Consider the following 17,668-nt stretch of genomic DNA (forward strand, 5'->3'; position numbering starts at 1 on the left):
GAACAACCCTTTCTCTCCATGAGGGTTGGAGGTCTAGTGTTAATTTGTCTAGATCCCATCCATAATTTTCCCAAAACTAAACCCCACAGCCACAACAAAACCCACCCCACCACCCTCACATCCAAAAAAGGTGTTAATAATATGGAATGGTGGTATTGGGCGTGTATTTTCAACCAAGGCGCATTTAAATGCTTCCACAAGAAGCACTTGGATGTTGGTGGGGTGAGTCATATCCTACTGACATAAACAAGAAATTCCAGGTTCGTGGTGAAATTGCCTCTAGACACCCAAAACTTACGGTCATTAATAGTAAAGGAGAAACAAAATCTTAAAAAGGGCCACTACGCATGGAAAGGGCCACGACCCATGGGCATGACGTCACAATCGGCTCAGAACAATTTTCAGCAAGAAACCAGCAAACAAAAATGACATCTTAAACCATCCAAGTGTTCAGACAAGATGTCGCAGTTGCTATTAATACTTCGAGAAAAGGTTTAGTCTAAAGTTCATCCAACCTATGATCCTATCATAGGCCACGTGAATGTCTGTATAATCTGAGTTCAAGACAAAGTTTGACCCTAAAAAATCACTATTTGTCATGGAGAAGAGAATTAATGGGACATGACTTTGGGGTGGGTACCATTTCTGGTACCAGTTCCACAACAGGTGCCTAGAAAACTCTGGACCACTTTGTCCAATAAAGCTGAGACAAAAAGCATAAGTTAGACATTTAGAATTGGTTCCAGCCTACAACATATCTGGCCAGTAGCCCGACTGAAAAGGAGCTGCTTCTTTTGGTTAGAAAGAGACAGACAGAAACAGCGCACAGAACACAGATTTAGGATCAATATATTCTAGTCTAAAAAGCATTAGCAATTCAAGATTACATGACATAAAATTTGAGCTTCAGGCGCTTGCAAAAGTTATATATCGAGACCATAAACAAATCAATAATCCCATAAAGTTTCCAGCAAGTAAACTTTGTAATGATTAGTTGGAAGTCTTTATCCACTATATTTAGGTATTCAACCAACTTTAAGCTCCATGGCTTAACATGTAAGACAATTCACACAACTAAATACGTAGACCATAGATGGTTCAGGTAAAGGGTTGTTTGCAACCCATTCTGCTTGTGTTTTGTCTACGGGTTGATTTACCAAAAAAGAAAAAAAACAAGATGCTGACCAATTGTAAATATAAATATGAAGCCATAGAAAGTTCAAGATATCCAGAGTCTCCAGAGTCTAGACTCTTCAAGGCAGAGTTGGCAGAGTTGGCAGAGAATTCCGGGTAACTCTTAATGACCAAAACCGAATAAATGGAAGAACACAATAGAGAAGAACCAATATCTCGAACCCATAACAAGTTTTTTAACTATCTTACCATGATATAAGTCCGCAAAAGTATGCCATAGGCCCTCCCATAGAATGCCCTGTCACCATGACGTTGATGTCAAATCCTTGGCTCTTCTAACAGCATCCAAAGTACCAGGTTGCACCGTCGTATAGCGACAAGCATAATAAATCCATGATGAACCTAAGCAAAGACAATAGAATAAGACTGTAACTCATTCCAAATCAGAAGTATCCACAACTTGCAAGAGGCTCATCATCTCTAGAACCATGGCTACAGGCATGCGGGGGTAGTTTAGGTCAAGCTGTTTCCAGTAGAAATCTTCAACCCAGTTCTGTATGCTGTAGACATAAATAGAAGTAACCACTAACTGAAAAGTTCAAACAACTTTTCCAAGAACAAAAATTAGTGAAGTATGTGATCTCCTCATGACTCCTTCTAAATTTACAAGCACATAACTTGCATGTCTCAGTGGAAATGATTCACTGTTTTCCCTTCTTATGGACAGCAGACCCATGTGCTTTGTGTACGCACTCACCGGAGGCTACTCTTCTTAGCTTAAATTTTCATCAAATCCTTCGCATGTCAAATGTAAGAGGTATAATTGCTAAAGTTAACATGCATACCTATGTTCTTGAGTACCTTCGAAAGCTATAACCGCAGCATTAAGGTCCTGGCCACGCCAATAGATGCCTATAGGTAATATATATTGATTAGAAATAAGGACAAAAAATTAGATGAAATTCAAACATAGAGGCATCACAGGCATCGCAAATTGGTAGGCCACTGCAACATGAATTACATACCTATAAGCAGTGCTGGACGTCAACTATCAGATCAATGAATTAGAACCCCTGCTTTCAAATCCAAAGGCATTAATAACCAGTCAGAAGCTAATAAGAGAAGGCAGCATATGCCCACAAAATCTCATCTCAAGAATTGGCCATTTAGTACTGAGGACCTATTCTTTACGCAACCTTAGCAACAATGTCATATTAAAATGCAGTTAGATTACCTTGGTCTTTCCATCACAACCAGGACATGTCCAACTAAAAAGTTCTGTCAAATCTGACATGTAAACTTGCAAAATAAAAAGCTTTGCATCTTGTTACGATGTTATTGTATTGAAATTGGTGAAATCTGAAGGTAATAACAAGAAGCTCTAAGTAAACGGGAAAATCTTTATAAAGAACACTTACTACAGATGCATACTCCACGACCATCGTCACAAGAGCGTGATTGTAAACAGCTTTATGAGCCTTGGACCTCACTCAAAGTTCTGCATTTACCAGTAGAGAAGATTTTAGATTGAAAATGCGGTCACAAGCTCATTCAATTACAAGCAACGAGGCAAGTTTCTTATGTCTCTAGCAAGCTATTTCGACAAATCAAGTGAGAGGAACACTTAAGGAAACATCAACCCAAACCAATATTTTCAGTATATATCTGCTGTCCTTCGTGAACTTAAAGAACTAATTTTATTCCCAAAGTAGAAACAGCAGGATGAAATTTGTATCGAACAAATATGACCATATTCCAGACGTAGCATTGATCCAAACTCGGTAATCCAAGAGCTTAATAGAACGAACCAAATACAACACAACACTATCAGTCCTATGCTTTGAAAACATCCAAATCGTACACCTGAGGGATCACTCAGCTATAGTCTGTCCCATTCAATCAGGCACCACAGCTCCACAACACAGTCAACTATTCCCCCCCAACCCTGAAATGCCTAATCAGCCAAAATTCACAATTCAAATCTCACTGTCCAAGCTCAAAACCAACCCACTCAATACCAGGGCCTGTCAATTCTCACTATCAAAACTCCCAAATCCGGATTGAGTCAGAGGATCAGGGCAGCAGTAACTGATGCCATGAACGCGAATTGCAATTACCTCTCGCCCCACTCCACTCGCTGCAATCAAGCGTTGTCAGAACAACCATCACTCCCAACCACGACCCGTTCCGCTCTACATTCTACGAGAGAATCGGATCGAACAGCGTCATCGAGAAAAAACCGAAAACCGCGCCACGGGAAAAATCCAATCGCCGCACGTTTCGCATGCGCAGACGCGATCAAATGGCGCCATCGCGCAGCGAGATAGAGAGTGATCGATCGCGATCTTTGTCCGCATTGCTCGGATTCGAACCTCGATTCCGGTCTCGCAGGTTCGTGTGGATTCTTATGGCGATTGAAAGCCACGGCGACTTGGGTGCAAAGGAAGGAGAGGACGGTGAATTTTACTGACTTTTTTCCTGATTTGCCCTCGGGATCTTCTTCTGTTGAAGGGCACATCCGGTGATTTCGTCGTTCGCGTGAGGGCACCGAAGGAAGTTCAGCTAAGAAAATTCAATTTTGGGGTTGTATCTTCTCAGTTCTCTCTCTTTATGGAGACTTCCCTTTGGTGTCCCCACGTTAGCACTTTTTGACTCGAGCTTAGTTCAATTAGCTGGTTCGAACCCGGTTTATGGAACGACGCCACTTAAATTAAATAACACGCCCCCCACGTTGACGAGAATGGCGAGGCCGAGTTGGAGGGCGATGAGGTTTGATGTTTGCCTTCGCCGTATTTTACTGGATTAGTTGGAATTTTGGTGCCGGATCAGATTCGGCGGATCTCTTGTTTGCTTGCCAGGGTTCGCCGGGTCGGCTGCGGTTATAGGTATCTGCTGGCATTTTGTGCTAGGAAGTGGACGTGTGCTTCGTTTTTGAATACGTGATTTTAAGAAGTTTTGGAATGAGCGTGGGATTTCGGATCGAGGATGTCGAGTTAGGACACTTTGAGTTGAGTTGCTGTTCTACTGGGTTTCCTGGGATTGTTTCACTGGGATTCGGTAATGCAGATTCGGGCAATGGAGCTCGAGTGTCTGGAGTCGAGAAAGGAAAACCCGTTTATCTGTTGATAAGGTTCAGAGAAACGACTCTAAAGACTGCCGGTATGATCAAACCTCCCCAATCCACCATGGCCATCGGATCTTCCGCAAGCTCAGGAGGTCGAGCACCTCCACTAAAGCCCACACTGAACCCTGTTACACTAATCTAGTTCGAGAGATCTGGAAGTTGTCTTCGTGTGCAATTGCGACAACCGTAGTCTTTCAAGACTTGCCGGAAGCCTCGGTACTGCGTGTATTTGAGCACTCGTCTGTTTCAAGATCGTGTGAGATGAACTCCCGTAGATGTCATTTGATTTTTTCACTAAGCGCTTTTAACTGACCGATGGATTTACCAATTGTCACCAAGTTTCTACGTTCTTGTAGGATCAAATCTTCTAAATTTGCATGTTGCAGAGAAATTAGGGGTTCCCTTCAAGCAACAGCGGCAGCCGGTCAGACTTAAAATCATGTAAATTACTCGAGTGTTTGATCTTACAAAATCGGATGCTAATAAATGTCACATAGCATAGTAACCTACCTTCATGTGGCTCCATGCTTTCCAATCATGTGGAATTTCACTATGAGATAGATTGAGAATAGTTAGATTCACCCAGGGAAAATTCGCTATGTATAAGCATTCGAGGGAAATTATTCAGAGAAAGCCCGCGCAATTCTGGAAGGAGAATTGAAATCCCCAGAGAACATTGGTTGGAAGAACGTTTGATGAGAAATTGTCCCAAGAAAACCCTCGCTTGCGTACGGACATCTTCCTTAAGTCCATTTTTCAGGCTTGCTAAAGAAACAAAGTCCATGTTAATAAGAGAAAGCAAAGGTCCATATGTCTTCAGTGACTTACATCGACCAACTGCAATACGATGAAATCATATGCAGGCTTTCGTGCTTTTCTTCGAAACATTTTATTTGATAATTGGGTTCGATTGAATGTTTTCAATAAGCAAGCGAAGAAATAGTCAACATTAAATGAGACAATAGGAGGACATTCAATATAGGTTAATCTAGTAACTACACAGGCAATTAAATTGGCATAATCGGAACTATTTATCTGAATTATTGTAGTTAAAGTGGTGAAAATGGTTGCACCGATGCATGCCACGTAACTATTGCATTCGTGTGTGGGTTTGCTATACCAACTTGGTCTAGTGAGGTGTGTGATCTATCTACTTGAATTTATCTTTGAAAACGTCATTTGAAAGAGAGAAGTTGCATACTTGAGATCGGAAAGGAATTGAAACCTTACCGAAGATCGAGTTGCAATCTTAAATGGTGCACAATTGAATTGGGATAAGAAGATCGCATGGGAGATAGTTCAAAATCTAATAAGAAATTAGTGCCAACCTATCATTAAGCACCAAAAGTCGTGAATTCTTGAACTTTTACCTTTTTTTCAAGAAATATATTTCAATGAATTTTACCAGTCTCCGACTGCTTTGACTTTATGCTAATGTGGGGCTCCCAGAGCATCATAGTATTTCTCACGGGACTTTCATGAGAAAATTACTTCTTCTAGCATGACCGAAAATGGCGCATCAAGCTTGAATCAAAACCCTATGTTCCTTTAACGACGCTAAGTCAATTTACAAAGCTTAGTCAAATTGCGAGGGTAGAATTTGAGTTTACCTTAAAAAAGAGCTTGTTCGAAAACACAAAAACATTCTCTATTACTTTTGCTTCTGACTTCCCCTTTACAATTAGAAAATAAAATAAAAATATTACTCATGCTCTATATTTTCTATTGATATTTCTCTCGATATTATATGTACTTTTAAGTTGCGAATAACAGCAAGATTTGTGAGTAGAAGAATCCAGAAATATACTTGATCTCCTAAATTTTGCTGGACCAAACTAAGCCAATGACAAAGTGATTGGATGCCTGGATGGCCTTCCATTGAGTTCCTTTGGCACTAACTAACTAAGGGCCAACTCACACTGTCCCTTTTTCACTAACTTAGAAGGACCATCTTAATCCTCTTTCCATTGCAAACAACGCCATTCAATTCAAAGTCTTTTTCACTATCATTTGACACAATTAATAAATCCATAAATTAATTAGAAATCTTGAAAGAATCAATTGACAATAGTTTATTGCGGTAGTTTGAATGGGGTTTTTTTTTTAAGCATAGTTTGGTTCGATGTGACTCTCTAATTCCTTCAACTACTACCTCCAATAAATATCGGTAACGAAGGAGAGGTTTGGAGAAACGTGGCCAAGCAAGCTTTCGATGAGTTGAAAACGGCTCATTTGATAGTATCCAAATGCTCGGTCGGAGTCGACAGTCACATGAATGAAATCATGAGTATGGTTCGTGTTGTGAAAACAACTCTCGCGAAAATCATCTCCAATCAGCTTTCGCAGGATTTTGCTAATTGTTGATTAAATTTTTTCTAAACACATGTCTAGTTTGTTTTGGCGCAAAAGCACGGCCCTTAATTGGATTCACAGGAGTTGAAGAGAAGCTATACCAATTATTGATTGTATTCAGGAATGTTTCCAGCTGCAAATGGACTTGGTCTAACGTTGTTTAATGTCGAGCTTAATATGAAATAATGACTCAAATCCTTTAATTTCTTTTTGGATCGAAAAATCCAAATCCTTTAATTTGAGATGAATACAAGTGTGACAAAATTTCATCCAAGTCTGAAGATTTACCATAGGCAGTCTCGCATTGTCTGCAAGTTGTTTCCTTTTTGCCTTTTTTTTCTATTACAATAGATAATCTGCAAGTATTAGCTGAGAAGGCGACGAGCCACACCTCTCAAATGGTCCATAACTCAGCTGGACAAAAGCTGAATAGCCGATATTCAATCACTGTGAGGCACTCTAACAAAATCTATCCCCAAAGTAGAAACAGCAGGATTTGAGATTCGCATCTAACAAATATAAGGAAATTCGACCAATCTGACCATATTCCAGGTGTATCATTGATCCAAACTCGGTAATCTAGCGGCTTAACAGAGCCAACCAAATACAACTCATCGCAGGTCGGTTATATGCTTTGAAAACATCCAATTGTAGACCAAAGGGATCATTCGCTACGATCTTTGTTCGTATTGCTCGAATTCAATCTGCGGCAATGGAGTTGAAAGCTACAGCAATTTGGGGGCGAAGGAAGGAGGGGACGACAAATTGACGGATCTTTCCTGATTTGCCCTCGGATCTTCTTCTGTTGGCGGGCATTATTCGGTGTCAGATTCGGTGATTTCGTCGTTTACGTGAGGGGCACTGAAGGAAGTTTCGCTAAGATGGGAACGTTCAGAAAGACCTACACGGCGATGCCTTGCAGTTGTATTGTAGCCTTGACTAAATGAGACGTGCTTTTTTGGACTTTGGGTTCCTTTGATGTCTCCACATTAGCATTTTTGACTCGGGACCGGTTCAATTAGTTGGTTCCAACTTGAATTCAAGTTAATAGTTTATCTGCTGTGGAGGTATAGGAAAATGTGATTACTCCATTACGATGGCAAGCTTCTCGAGTCAAATATTTTCAAATTCAAGCTCGAATTGATCTAATAACTCGAGTTCTGCAAATTTGAAAAGAAGGTAATTCAACCTAAGTGCCTACCAAGTTGAGCTTAATTACGAGTTGTGGAGCCCACCTCTCTTGGGTTGGAGAGACAATATGATGACTTGCTATTACGCAACAATTCTTGAATACTCTCTAAATGACTTATATTGAATTGGATGCAATAGCTTTTTATTAGATAAATTAACTCTGATTGTGAGTCGGGTCATTTTGTCTAAAAACTTACGGGACTATTGACAAAGCGACTGCAATGGGAAATCATGGCATTTGTTATCCCATAATTGCTCGATTGGAGATATGAATTGTACGATCATCGGGGTTGAATGCTTTACATGTAGAAGAACACGAAATACAAGAGAAGGCGCCCATAAACTTCGAGAACAGAAGAAAAATGAAAAGCCAGAAAACAATTTAAAACAAAAATAACGAAAAACGCAAACCCTCCTCTGCTTCCTCCAGTTTCGGACACCGTCTCCGATCAAACGGGTACGATTCTCCCACCGTTCAGTCCGACTCTATCCTCCTCCCTTTTTTAATTTCGGATCGTCCCTCGGATTCTGATTCGGCCTCTCTCCCTCTCTAGCACAAACAGTGACGACCTTGACCGAAGATCAATCGACCGATGTCTGCCGAAACCGGTTTTCAGCACCGCCATGGCTGGCGAGACCCTAGAAGCAGCAGGCATCGTGCGAGTAATAATTATTCCTCTATTTGGATGTGAATCTTATAAAACTTAATTAGAGTCTCAGAGAAATAATTGTTTTTTGGCCATGAAGATAACAATGACCATATGCATAGTCTGTCATGCATCTCAAAGCAGACAGCTTTCTGTGACTTCCGTTGCAAGTTTGTGGTTTCCGTTCCTCTTCAATGCTGCTTATCTTCCTACCTCTCTCCGTCTTTGAGTTTTCAAAGAAGATAATAGCAAAAGACGCACCAAACTTTGCAGGCAGAGCTTACCATCAGCAGATTGACAGAGGAGAGAAGTTTGCAGAATCGAGAGAGAGATGCACTTAAGCGTGACCTGGTGAGTAATGTGCACTTTAATGTTTTCCCCATTACGTGCATCATGCCAATCTTGCCCCATCTCCAAGATATGGTGCAGTATACTTTCTTTCAACATTCGAATACCAAAGCTTACGGGGAAAGATTGTTGCTTTGTTCAACAGGAGATGTTGAGGAAGACAGGTGGGAGAGCAATTCAAGTGGGATTTCCATTCCTGTATGTTTGTGCGGTCGCTCTTGTTGCCCTTGCAGTTGGATACATTATCCACCCGTAGCTGAGATGGTTTTGGTCGCCGCCTAATTGGGCTTTAAGTAGATTGTGTATATCTAGGGTTCAGCATTGTGTTGCCTTATTTTTTCGTCTGCAATCTCATGTATAAACCTGGAAGCTTTGGTATTTCAGTTGGAGATGATGTGCTCTTAAAATGTATATTCCTGGTTTGACTCTATGGATGGTGTAATTGGAAAAATCTTGAATTCCCAAAAGACAAAAATGCAAGAAAAGTTCCGCAATCATTGTTGTTATTATTGGTATTTACAAAAGTTCCGGTACTACAAGACATAAATGTTATTGTTGATAACTACAATAATCTCGCAGCAGTTTTTACCAAACATAGTAATCATTGTGTTGCCAAATACATGTGCTTCGACCGGCTTTAAATATCCATATATCTGCAAGCCAAAACACTATTTCATCTTGCTTTTAAAATTGTCATTCCGCCTTCATTTAACATGTTACCTTACCGCGAAATTGATTTAGAAACTTCGAAAAATACTCGCAAGAAAAAACTTCATTTTCTAAATAATCTGGCCAATCATGGCATCAATCAAATAAAAAAATTGATACCGTCTAATTTAACTAAATGGAAATGGAATGTGTCATATACGTATAGTTTGCTATTGCATCGAAATGTAATCATTAGATTAACAGTTGCATGAGATTGGTTGATTTGATTTTGATGCGGACGCCAACAATCTAAAACCTAAGCTCCGTATGCCTCGTTTTAACTTAGTATTAACATTAGCTACCACTCTTGGAAAGAGAGAAGGAAAAAAGACAGAAGAGCGGAAGAGCGTACGGTTGGTGCAAGAAGACTGAAACATCATGGGTCTAGAAGGGCAAAGTCAAAAGTCTATGAAGACTCGGACTACGAACAGTCCATGAACCAACTTGCTCGAGAAGGAATCACACCAATGATTCATCTTGCGATTCCCTCCGTTCAAATATCATCATATGAAAGTTGAAAATCACATAAAAACAAACTTTTAGAGTGTGTTTATCTAGGTGAGGATTTTCTTGTCATAGGAAAAATTTTTTAGGAAATTTAATTTCAGAGAAATTAAACTAAAAAAATTGATTATGGTGAAAACAAGTTGAAAAAATTGATTTTATCGTAATTGGTAATAAGTGAAATCCATTAAAGGCGGCTTGTATCGTTAAAAGTAACATATAATGACTAATAAGCTCGAATCAATATCGTCTTTGTTTAATCTGTAATCCCATCAGAACAACAACTATTACAAAGAAATTAGGATAAAAATTATGAAACCATATTTGTAAAGTATTATATATGATCTTGTTTTTGGAAATGTAAGAAAATTGAGCACTGATGAAGTATACTCTTCTCACTTCAACGCAGCAAGAGATCAGGAAAAACTGTAACAGTCTGAATTTTCGATCCTTTTCCCGGGATTTAGGAAATGAATTTGATCAATGCACTTATAGTGAGATCTCACCCGGAAATGCGCATTCACGGGATGCTAACCTTAGGGGTAGGGCCGTTACGGGATTGAGTTCGCACGACCAAAGAACTCGACCTGGGTTCGACTTCGACCATATCGATTGACGAGGGAATGTTTTGAGCCAACCGAGACCAATCTATTTGATTGATCGTGTCCAAAGGGCACTAGTGACAGACCCTCGCAATTATATGACAACCGAGGTCGTCCCGGGTGGAGTAAACTTAAACGTGATTTGACTTAGTGTCGGTCACGGGTCGAGAGCGCGTAATTCCAGAGAGCCACCCGTTAGCCAGAGATAAGCTAAAGTTGCGATTGCTCGATTTTAGTCATTTCTTGGAATTCGGGCCCGGGAATCGAGAATTTTGAAAGTGACAATTTTGGACGGCCGATGACGTTTTTGGCTTGGCCAACCTTGGGGCCAACCATTTTTGCAAAAAAAATGGATTTCGGTCCGGGACCGGAAAAATTACGGTTTTGCCCCTGTGGGCACCAAGGCTGGATTCGGAGGCCGTTTGAGGTTATTTTTCGCGGCCAAGGTCATTTTGGGGTGGCCACGCACATTTAGAGTGGTTTTGGCCAAAAATTGGAATTTCGACAAAAATTGGAAAAATAATATTATTTTATTCCCAAGACTTTGACGTGGATTTTCGAGGGCTTGCGCGATGAATTTCGCGATTCCGACGCCATATTATGTTGACCACGCACATATGGAACACGTATGTGCGAAAATTGAAATTTCGGTTCGGGATCGGAAAATTACGAAAATGCCCCTAGGCCATTTTTGATTAATTCCGAAAAATTGGATTTAATTTTGGGATTAACCAAGGTGAGTTAGGCTTAACTCAGGTCTGGTCAACCATGGTTAAGAGCAAATGACCATTCTACCCCTAAATTATTGGATTGGATCAAATTTGGGCCCTTGGATTAGGGGTAAAATTGTCCAATGGGCCTAGATTGTGACACTTGGATCCCACTAAGCTATCTTTGACCTATTTGACCAGACCCTCTCTCTCTCCTCTCAGCTATTTGGTTATTTTCCCCCGTGCAAGTTCTTATTCTTCTCCGTTTCTTGTTCTGCAGATTACGTTTCTGCCATTTCCGGTACTGTTCACGCCGGAACAGTACCAGCCGGTGCTGCCCCCACCAAGCCAACATCACCAGCAACCATTTCCACCTCTGTGCAGCCACCACAGCCCCAGTTTTTGTCCAAAACAGCCTTGTTTCTCTGTTTTTCTCTTTCCCGGTCTGCAAACAGTACCGCCGGAGCTTCGCCGGAGCCCCGATCGCCGTTCCGTCGACACCCAGCCGTCCAGCCTCGCCGTACGTCGCCGTCCAGCCCAGTCCGTACAGTGTCCGTACGGGGGTACTGTTCACCGTCCGTACGGATCACTGTTCACGCCGGACCGTCGGACGCCGCGGCTGTCACCGGCACCTCGCCGGCCACCGTCCCAGCCTGTCCGTACAGTGTCCGTACGGAGTGGTACTGTTCACCGCGTCCGTACGGCACACTGTTCACGCCGTCCGTACATCGCCGGCGACGCTGCTGCCGCTGTCCCGGCCCGTTCCAGCCCCGTTCTGTCTCGCCTTTTTTGGGTAAGTGTCTCCCCCAAAAACTACCTAGGAGCTCGGGTATTTCTAGACTCGTTTAGGACTCGGTTTAGGCGATTTGTGACTGTTTTTAGGGGCCGTTCGGGATCGATTTGAGTGACTGATTATTTGGTGGTTGCGGACTGATTAGGCGAAGAATTTTGAGGTTTAGGGAGCTTGGATTAGGGCTGTGATGTTGGGGTTTGATCGGAATTAATTTGTGCGATTAATTAATGGGATTGTGCCTTGAATGGAAATTTGTGCGTGGTTGTGTGATTGTGCTTGTTGGTTGGCTTGGAAATCGTTGTGGGCTGATTTGGTTTGTGCATTGGGCTGAATGTGGTGTGGTGGCGTGCCGTGTTTATGTAGCCGTGAAGTGTGGTGATATGGTGATGTGAATGTGCATTGAATTCGCGTGCCAAGAGCGTGTGGTTAAGTGGTGCGTGTTCGTGTGACGAGAATGCGAAATTATGGAATGTGTGTGATGTGTGTATGTTTGGCAGTGTGTTTGTGTGGTGGAGTGGTACGTGTGGAGAGTGTGGAACGAAGGTTTGGAAATGTGGGATTGGTTGGAAAGAATCCGTCCTAAGGCGTGTTCGTTTACGCGGGACGATGCCGTCCCTGACGAGGTGACGATGCCCGGCCTGACGAGGTGTCGATGCCTGACGTGGTCAGAAGACCGTTGGCCTGATGCGTTTTACGCGGGCGCGGTAGAAGGAAAGTGTGTGTAGGATTCCGTCCCTGAGGCGTGTACGTTTACGCGGGACGATGCCGTCCCTGACGAGGTGACGATGCTCGGCCCGACGGGGTGACGATGCCTGACGAGGTCAGAAGACCGTTGGCCTGATGCGTTTTACGCGGGCGCGGTAGTGGTGGAAAGGTTGAGAATGAGTGGGATTTGGCAAGACAAGCGAGAGGATTGTGGAAAGTGACGCATGGTGTGAGTAGCGTGCGAGTGTGTTTGTATCGCGTGATGTGATGCTTAATTATGGGGTAGAAAACTGCTAGGCACGGTATGGGACGTGCCCAAGTGGTTTCTATCTTATAATTGAGGCACGCGCGCGTCTGTGATTCCTTGCTGTGATGTGTTGGCTGTGTTATTGTCTAACGTGCAGGAACGTGCGTGATGGATTCCAGGTAGGGTCGCATGTGATTGTTAGTTTGGCCGATCGTTGTGTGTTATGTGTGTTTTCGTCTGGCGGTACGTGAGTGCCTACGTGGGGTTTGGGGTTGTACACTTATTGAGATTCGTCTCACGGTTGTATAACCGCCACTTTGAACCCCGGCCCTAAACCCGGAAGTGCGCCTTTTCTTTTTGGAAGTCCGGGAGCGCTGTTGGTGCCCGTGGAGCCGCAGTGAGTTCCGAGTTTCAAGCCGAAATTCGAAGCGGACCGGACGAGGGCGATCCTTAGGTTTTTCCCTAGGGTTTTAGGGGTTGTGTAAATCGGGTTGACCCATAGGGAAGTTAAGTTAACCAGACCTCGATCTTTTGTTTAAACGGTGACTGAGGATGTTAGTCTGTATTTATGTCTGGAATATGATGTTTGTATATTTGGTGTTGTATGAATATGTGGTTGCTGGATTGTTCTGTTGTTCTACCCCGTTGTCGTCATTATTTGTCCGGGGTTTTATTATTCGCTTCCGCATGTGGCTCTGATGTTTGGGTTGGGTCGGCGACGTTCCTGGGACGTCGCATCATTTCGACCGGAACAGGGGATGTCGCGAGCTCGATGGGGTTCGGGGCGTGACATCCCCGTTTGAATTGGTATCAGAGCAAGGTTAGCTCGATATCGATAAGGTCGAGACCTGGAGTGATAAGGAGCGACGACTTCAGGGTAGTCAGTAAGGGAGCCTTCGTTAAGTGTGTGTTTATGTTAATTGTGCGTGTTTTGTGAATACGCGCCTGTGATTGCTGAGTGGTTTGTTGTAGTTATATTGATGGTTGAGACGAAGGTGCAGCAGGACTTGAGGTGAGTACAAGAACTCTGTTGAGTGCTTAGTGGTGTTGGTTTGATGTTGGGTGATCGGTTTGATGGTGGGTTGCTGGTTGTTAAGTGCTGGTTGTCGAGTGTTGTGCCTAGGGTTTAGACTAGTATAGTTGGCCTAGACCTCTGATACCCGTGTGGACTTATAGCAGGTAAGAGAGTAGTAGGAAGCTGATACAATGAGCAGCCAAGGAAGGGGTGCAGGAAGAGGAGTAAGGGGTCGAGGTCGAGGTCGTGCTAGAGCTAGAGCGGTAGAAAACCCTAGAGTTGGTGTTGGAGCTGCAGTGGACCCCAGAGCTGATGTTAGGCCTGCGGAAGATCCGCGTATGGAAGGAGTCCTCAGAGTATTAGAGAGGATTGGGAATATGATGGATAGACAGGCCCAACAACGAGACAATGCGACCGCCCAAGCTGCTGAGGTTGCAGCTGCTGTAGTTAATGAGAATGCTGGTGTTGGAGGAAATCAAGCCCAACAAGGGCAGGTTCAACCAGCAGGGGTTAGACAGATGCCCCAACTAGTGGAGCAATTCATCAAATTGAAGCCGCCTAAATTTCATGGTCGTGGTGACCTCGAGGCTGCGCCAAGGTGGGTAGAAGAACTGGAGAAAACTTTTAAGGTTTTGGGGTGCACCGAGGAGGAGAAAGTGACATTGGCGGTTTATCAGTTACAAGAGGGTGCAAATGATTGGTGGAATGCCGTGGAAGGTAGAGTGTTTCCTGTAGGAACGGCCCCGATTTGGGCTGTGTTTGTAGAGAATTTTTATGAAAAATATTTCTCGGAAAATGCGCAAGAAAAGAAGTTGATGGAATTTATGCGCTTGCGCCAGGGACAAATGACTGTGGATCAGTATGAGGCCGAGTTCGCGAGATTGGCTAAGTTTGCACCGACCATGGTGGAGAACCCGAGAGATAGAGCGCGAAGATTCCGGGATTGACTGAAGCCGGATCTTCGGAGTCTGATATTATCGCATGACATTAAGGATTATGGAGAAATGTATAGGCGGGCTCAAATTATTGAGCAGGATATGATGGAAAGAACCGTCGCGTCTGGATCACCACATATCTCAGCCGGGGACGATCGTCAGTTGGGGAAAAGGTCGATGATGGAAAACCGACGTTTTGTCCCTCCGGCAAGAAGGAATATTGGAAAGTCGGCATATTCGTCTAGTTCAGCCTGTAGACGGTGTGGGAGATACCATGGGAATGGTCCCTGCCCAAGTGTGACTGGGGCATGTTTTGGGTGCGGTGGAATGGGACATCACATAAGGAATTGCCCGAATCTTCAAGTTCGACCACCCCCGTCAGTGCAGGCACCTCGGATTGGGAATCCGACTAGTGCAGCTCCGCCGGCTAATTCGAGCAGACCGCCGGCACAAGGACGTGTGTATGCCTTGACGCAAAGGGGAGTTGAGGATGCGCCAGGCGTAACCCCAGGTATGGTTCTTGGTATAATTAGGTGGCATTTGTTTTATAGATTCGGGGCGTTGCACTCGTTTGCGTCTGTTTGATTTGTTATATGGCTGGATTGAAATTGTTTCTAGAAGTACAAGCGTGTGTGATTATGCCATTGATGAATAAGATGTGCATGCTGTTGGGATATTCAGGCTGTGAAATGGTGTTTGGTGGTGTAGAAAGCGGAATAGATTTGGCTTTGTTAGTTATGTGTGATTTCGGTTTGATTGTGGGCTTGGATTGGTTAGTTAAACAGAATGCTGTAATGGAATGCAGCATTAGAGTGATTCAGTTTAGTCTGGCTAGACACCTTAAATTTGAAGTTGTAAGAAGTCGAGGAGGAACCTCGATAGTTGCGTTGTTGACAGGATTTAAGGGAGAGATGTTATCGGTCAGTCTGAATGGACTATACAGGTTTGAAAGGATATGTTGGGAATATGTATATTGGATTTTAGGGGCAAATGGGAAGGAACCAATTTTAAGGATTAAGACGGTCCCATTGGTCAAAGATGTTTGAGATTATTACGGGACATAAGGCACCAATCGGGAGTAAAGAATAATGAGACGTCATCACCCCCATTTGTTTGGATGGCTAAGTATAGTTGTAAATTTCGAGGACGAAATTTTATTAGGGGGGAAGAATTGTAACAGTCTGAATTTTCGATCCTTTTCCCGGGATTTAAGAAATGAATTTGATCAATGCACTTATAGTGAGATCTCACCCGGAAATGCACATTCACGGGATGCTAACCTTAGGGGTAGGGCCGTTACGGGATTGAGTTCGCACGACCAAAGAACTCGACCTGGGTTCGACTTCGACCATATCGATTGACGAGGGAATGTTTTGAGCCAACCGAGACCAATCTATTTGATTGATCGTGTCCAAAGGGCACTAGTGACAGACCCTCGCAATTATATGACAACCGAGGTCATCCCGGGTGGAGTAAACTTAAACGTGATTTGACTTAGTGTCGGTCACGGGTCGAGAGCGTGTAATTCCAGAGAGCCACCCGTTAGCCAGAGATAAGCTAAAGTTGCGATTGCTCGATTTTAGTCATTTCTTGGAATTCAGGCCCGGGAATCGAGAATTTTGAAAGTGACAATTTTGGACGGCCGATGACGTTTTTGGCTTGGCCAACCTTGGGGCCAACCATTTCTGCAAAAAAATGGATTTCGGTCCGGGGCCGGAAAAATTACGGTTTTGCCCCTGTGGGCACCGAGGCTGGATTCGGAGGCCGTTTGAGGTTATTTTTCGCGGCCAAGGTCATTTTGGGGTGGCCACGCACATTTAGAGTGGTTTTGGCCAAAAATTGGAATTTCGACAAAAATTGGAAAAATAATATTATTTTATTCCCAAGACTTTGACGTGGATTTTCGAGGGCTTGCGCGATGAATTTCGCGATTCCGACGCCATATTATGTTGGCCACGCACATATGGAACACGTATGTGCGAAAATTGGAATTTCGGTTCGGGATCGGAAAATTACGAAAATGCCCCTAGGCCATTTTTGATTAATTCCGAAAATTGGATTTAATTTTGGGATTAACCAAGGTGAGTTAGGCTTAACTCAGGTCTGGTCAACCATGGTTAAGAGCAAATGACCATTCTACCCCTAAATTATTGGATTGGATCAAATTTGGGCCCTTGGATTAGGGGCAAAATTGTCCAATGGGCCTAGATTGTGACACTTGGATCCCACTAAGCTATCTTTGACCTATTTGACCAGACCCTCTCTCTCTCCTCTCAGCTATTTGGTTATTTTCCCCCGTGCAAGTTCTTATTCTTCTCCGTTTCTTGTTCCGCAGATTACGTTTCGCCATTTCCTGCAGATCTTGTTCACTAGGAACAGTACCGGCCGGTGCTGCCCCACCAAGCCAACATCACCAGCAACCATTTCCACCTCGTGCAGCCACCACGGCCCGAGTTTTTGTCCAAAACAGCCTTGTTTCTCTGTTTTTCTCTTTCCCGGTCTGCAAACAGTATCGCCGGAGCTTCGCCGAGCCCCGATCGCCGTTCCGTCGACACCCGGCCGTCCGGCCTCGCCAGTACGTCGCCGTCCCGGCCCAGTCCGTACAAAGTGTCCGTGCGGAGGTCTTTCACTTGTCCGTACGGATCACATTGTT

At 43.5% G+C, this 17,668-nt stretch overlaps 1 protein-coding gene and 1 long non-coding RNA gene across 4 annotated transcripts in view; one reads left to right on the top strand and one right to left on the bottom strand.

Annotated features, from left to right (window-relative positions):
• LOC130140039 (vesicle-associated protein 2-2-like) overlaps nt 1-9,226 on the top strand; it is a 35,163-nt gene extending 25,937 nt beyond the window's left edge. Inside the window, exons 2-3 of the mRNA XM_056318326.1 lie at nt 8,722-8,799; nt 8,942-9,226. Coding sequence (XP_056174301.1) covers nt 8,722-8,799; nt 8,942-9,052 — 189 coding nt within the window. The 3' untranslated portion in view covers nt 9,053-9,226. The remainder of the gene's footprint in view (nt 1-8,721; nt 8,800-8,941) is intronic.
• Nucleotides 1,398-4,438, bottom strand: LOC130140040 (uncharacterized). Of its 3 annotated transcripts, XR_008818049.1 has the most exons (6): nt 3,252-4,438; nt 2,943-3,088; nt 2,369-2,632; nt 2,160-2,207; nt 1,980-2,046; nt 1,398-1,536 (listed from the first exon to the last, which is right to left on the bottom strand). It is a non-coding gene; the product is annotated as an uncharacterized LOC130140040 (long non-coding RNA). The 3 variants fall into 3 exon arrangements; XR_008818045.1 differs by having other exon boundaries at nt 2,943-4,417; XR_008818048.1 differs by lacking the exon at nt 2,943-3,088 and having other exon boundaries at nt 3,252-4,407.
• Nucleotides 9,227-17,668: the final 8,442 nt, after the last annotated feature.

Source organism: Syzygium oleosum, unplaced genomic scaffold, assembly GCF_021117445.2.
Source record: "Syzygium oleosum isolate NSW1041296 unplaced genomic scaffold, Sole_v2.1 Sole_v2.01, whole genome shotgun sequence".
In the NCBI taxonomy this organism is placed as follows: domain Eukaryota; kingdom Viridiplantae; phylum Streptophyta; class Magnoliopsida; order Myrtales; family Myrtaceae; genus Syzygium; species Syzygium oleosum.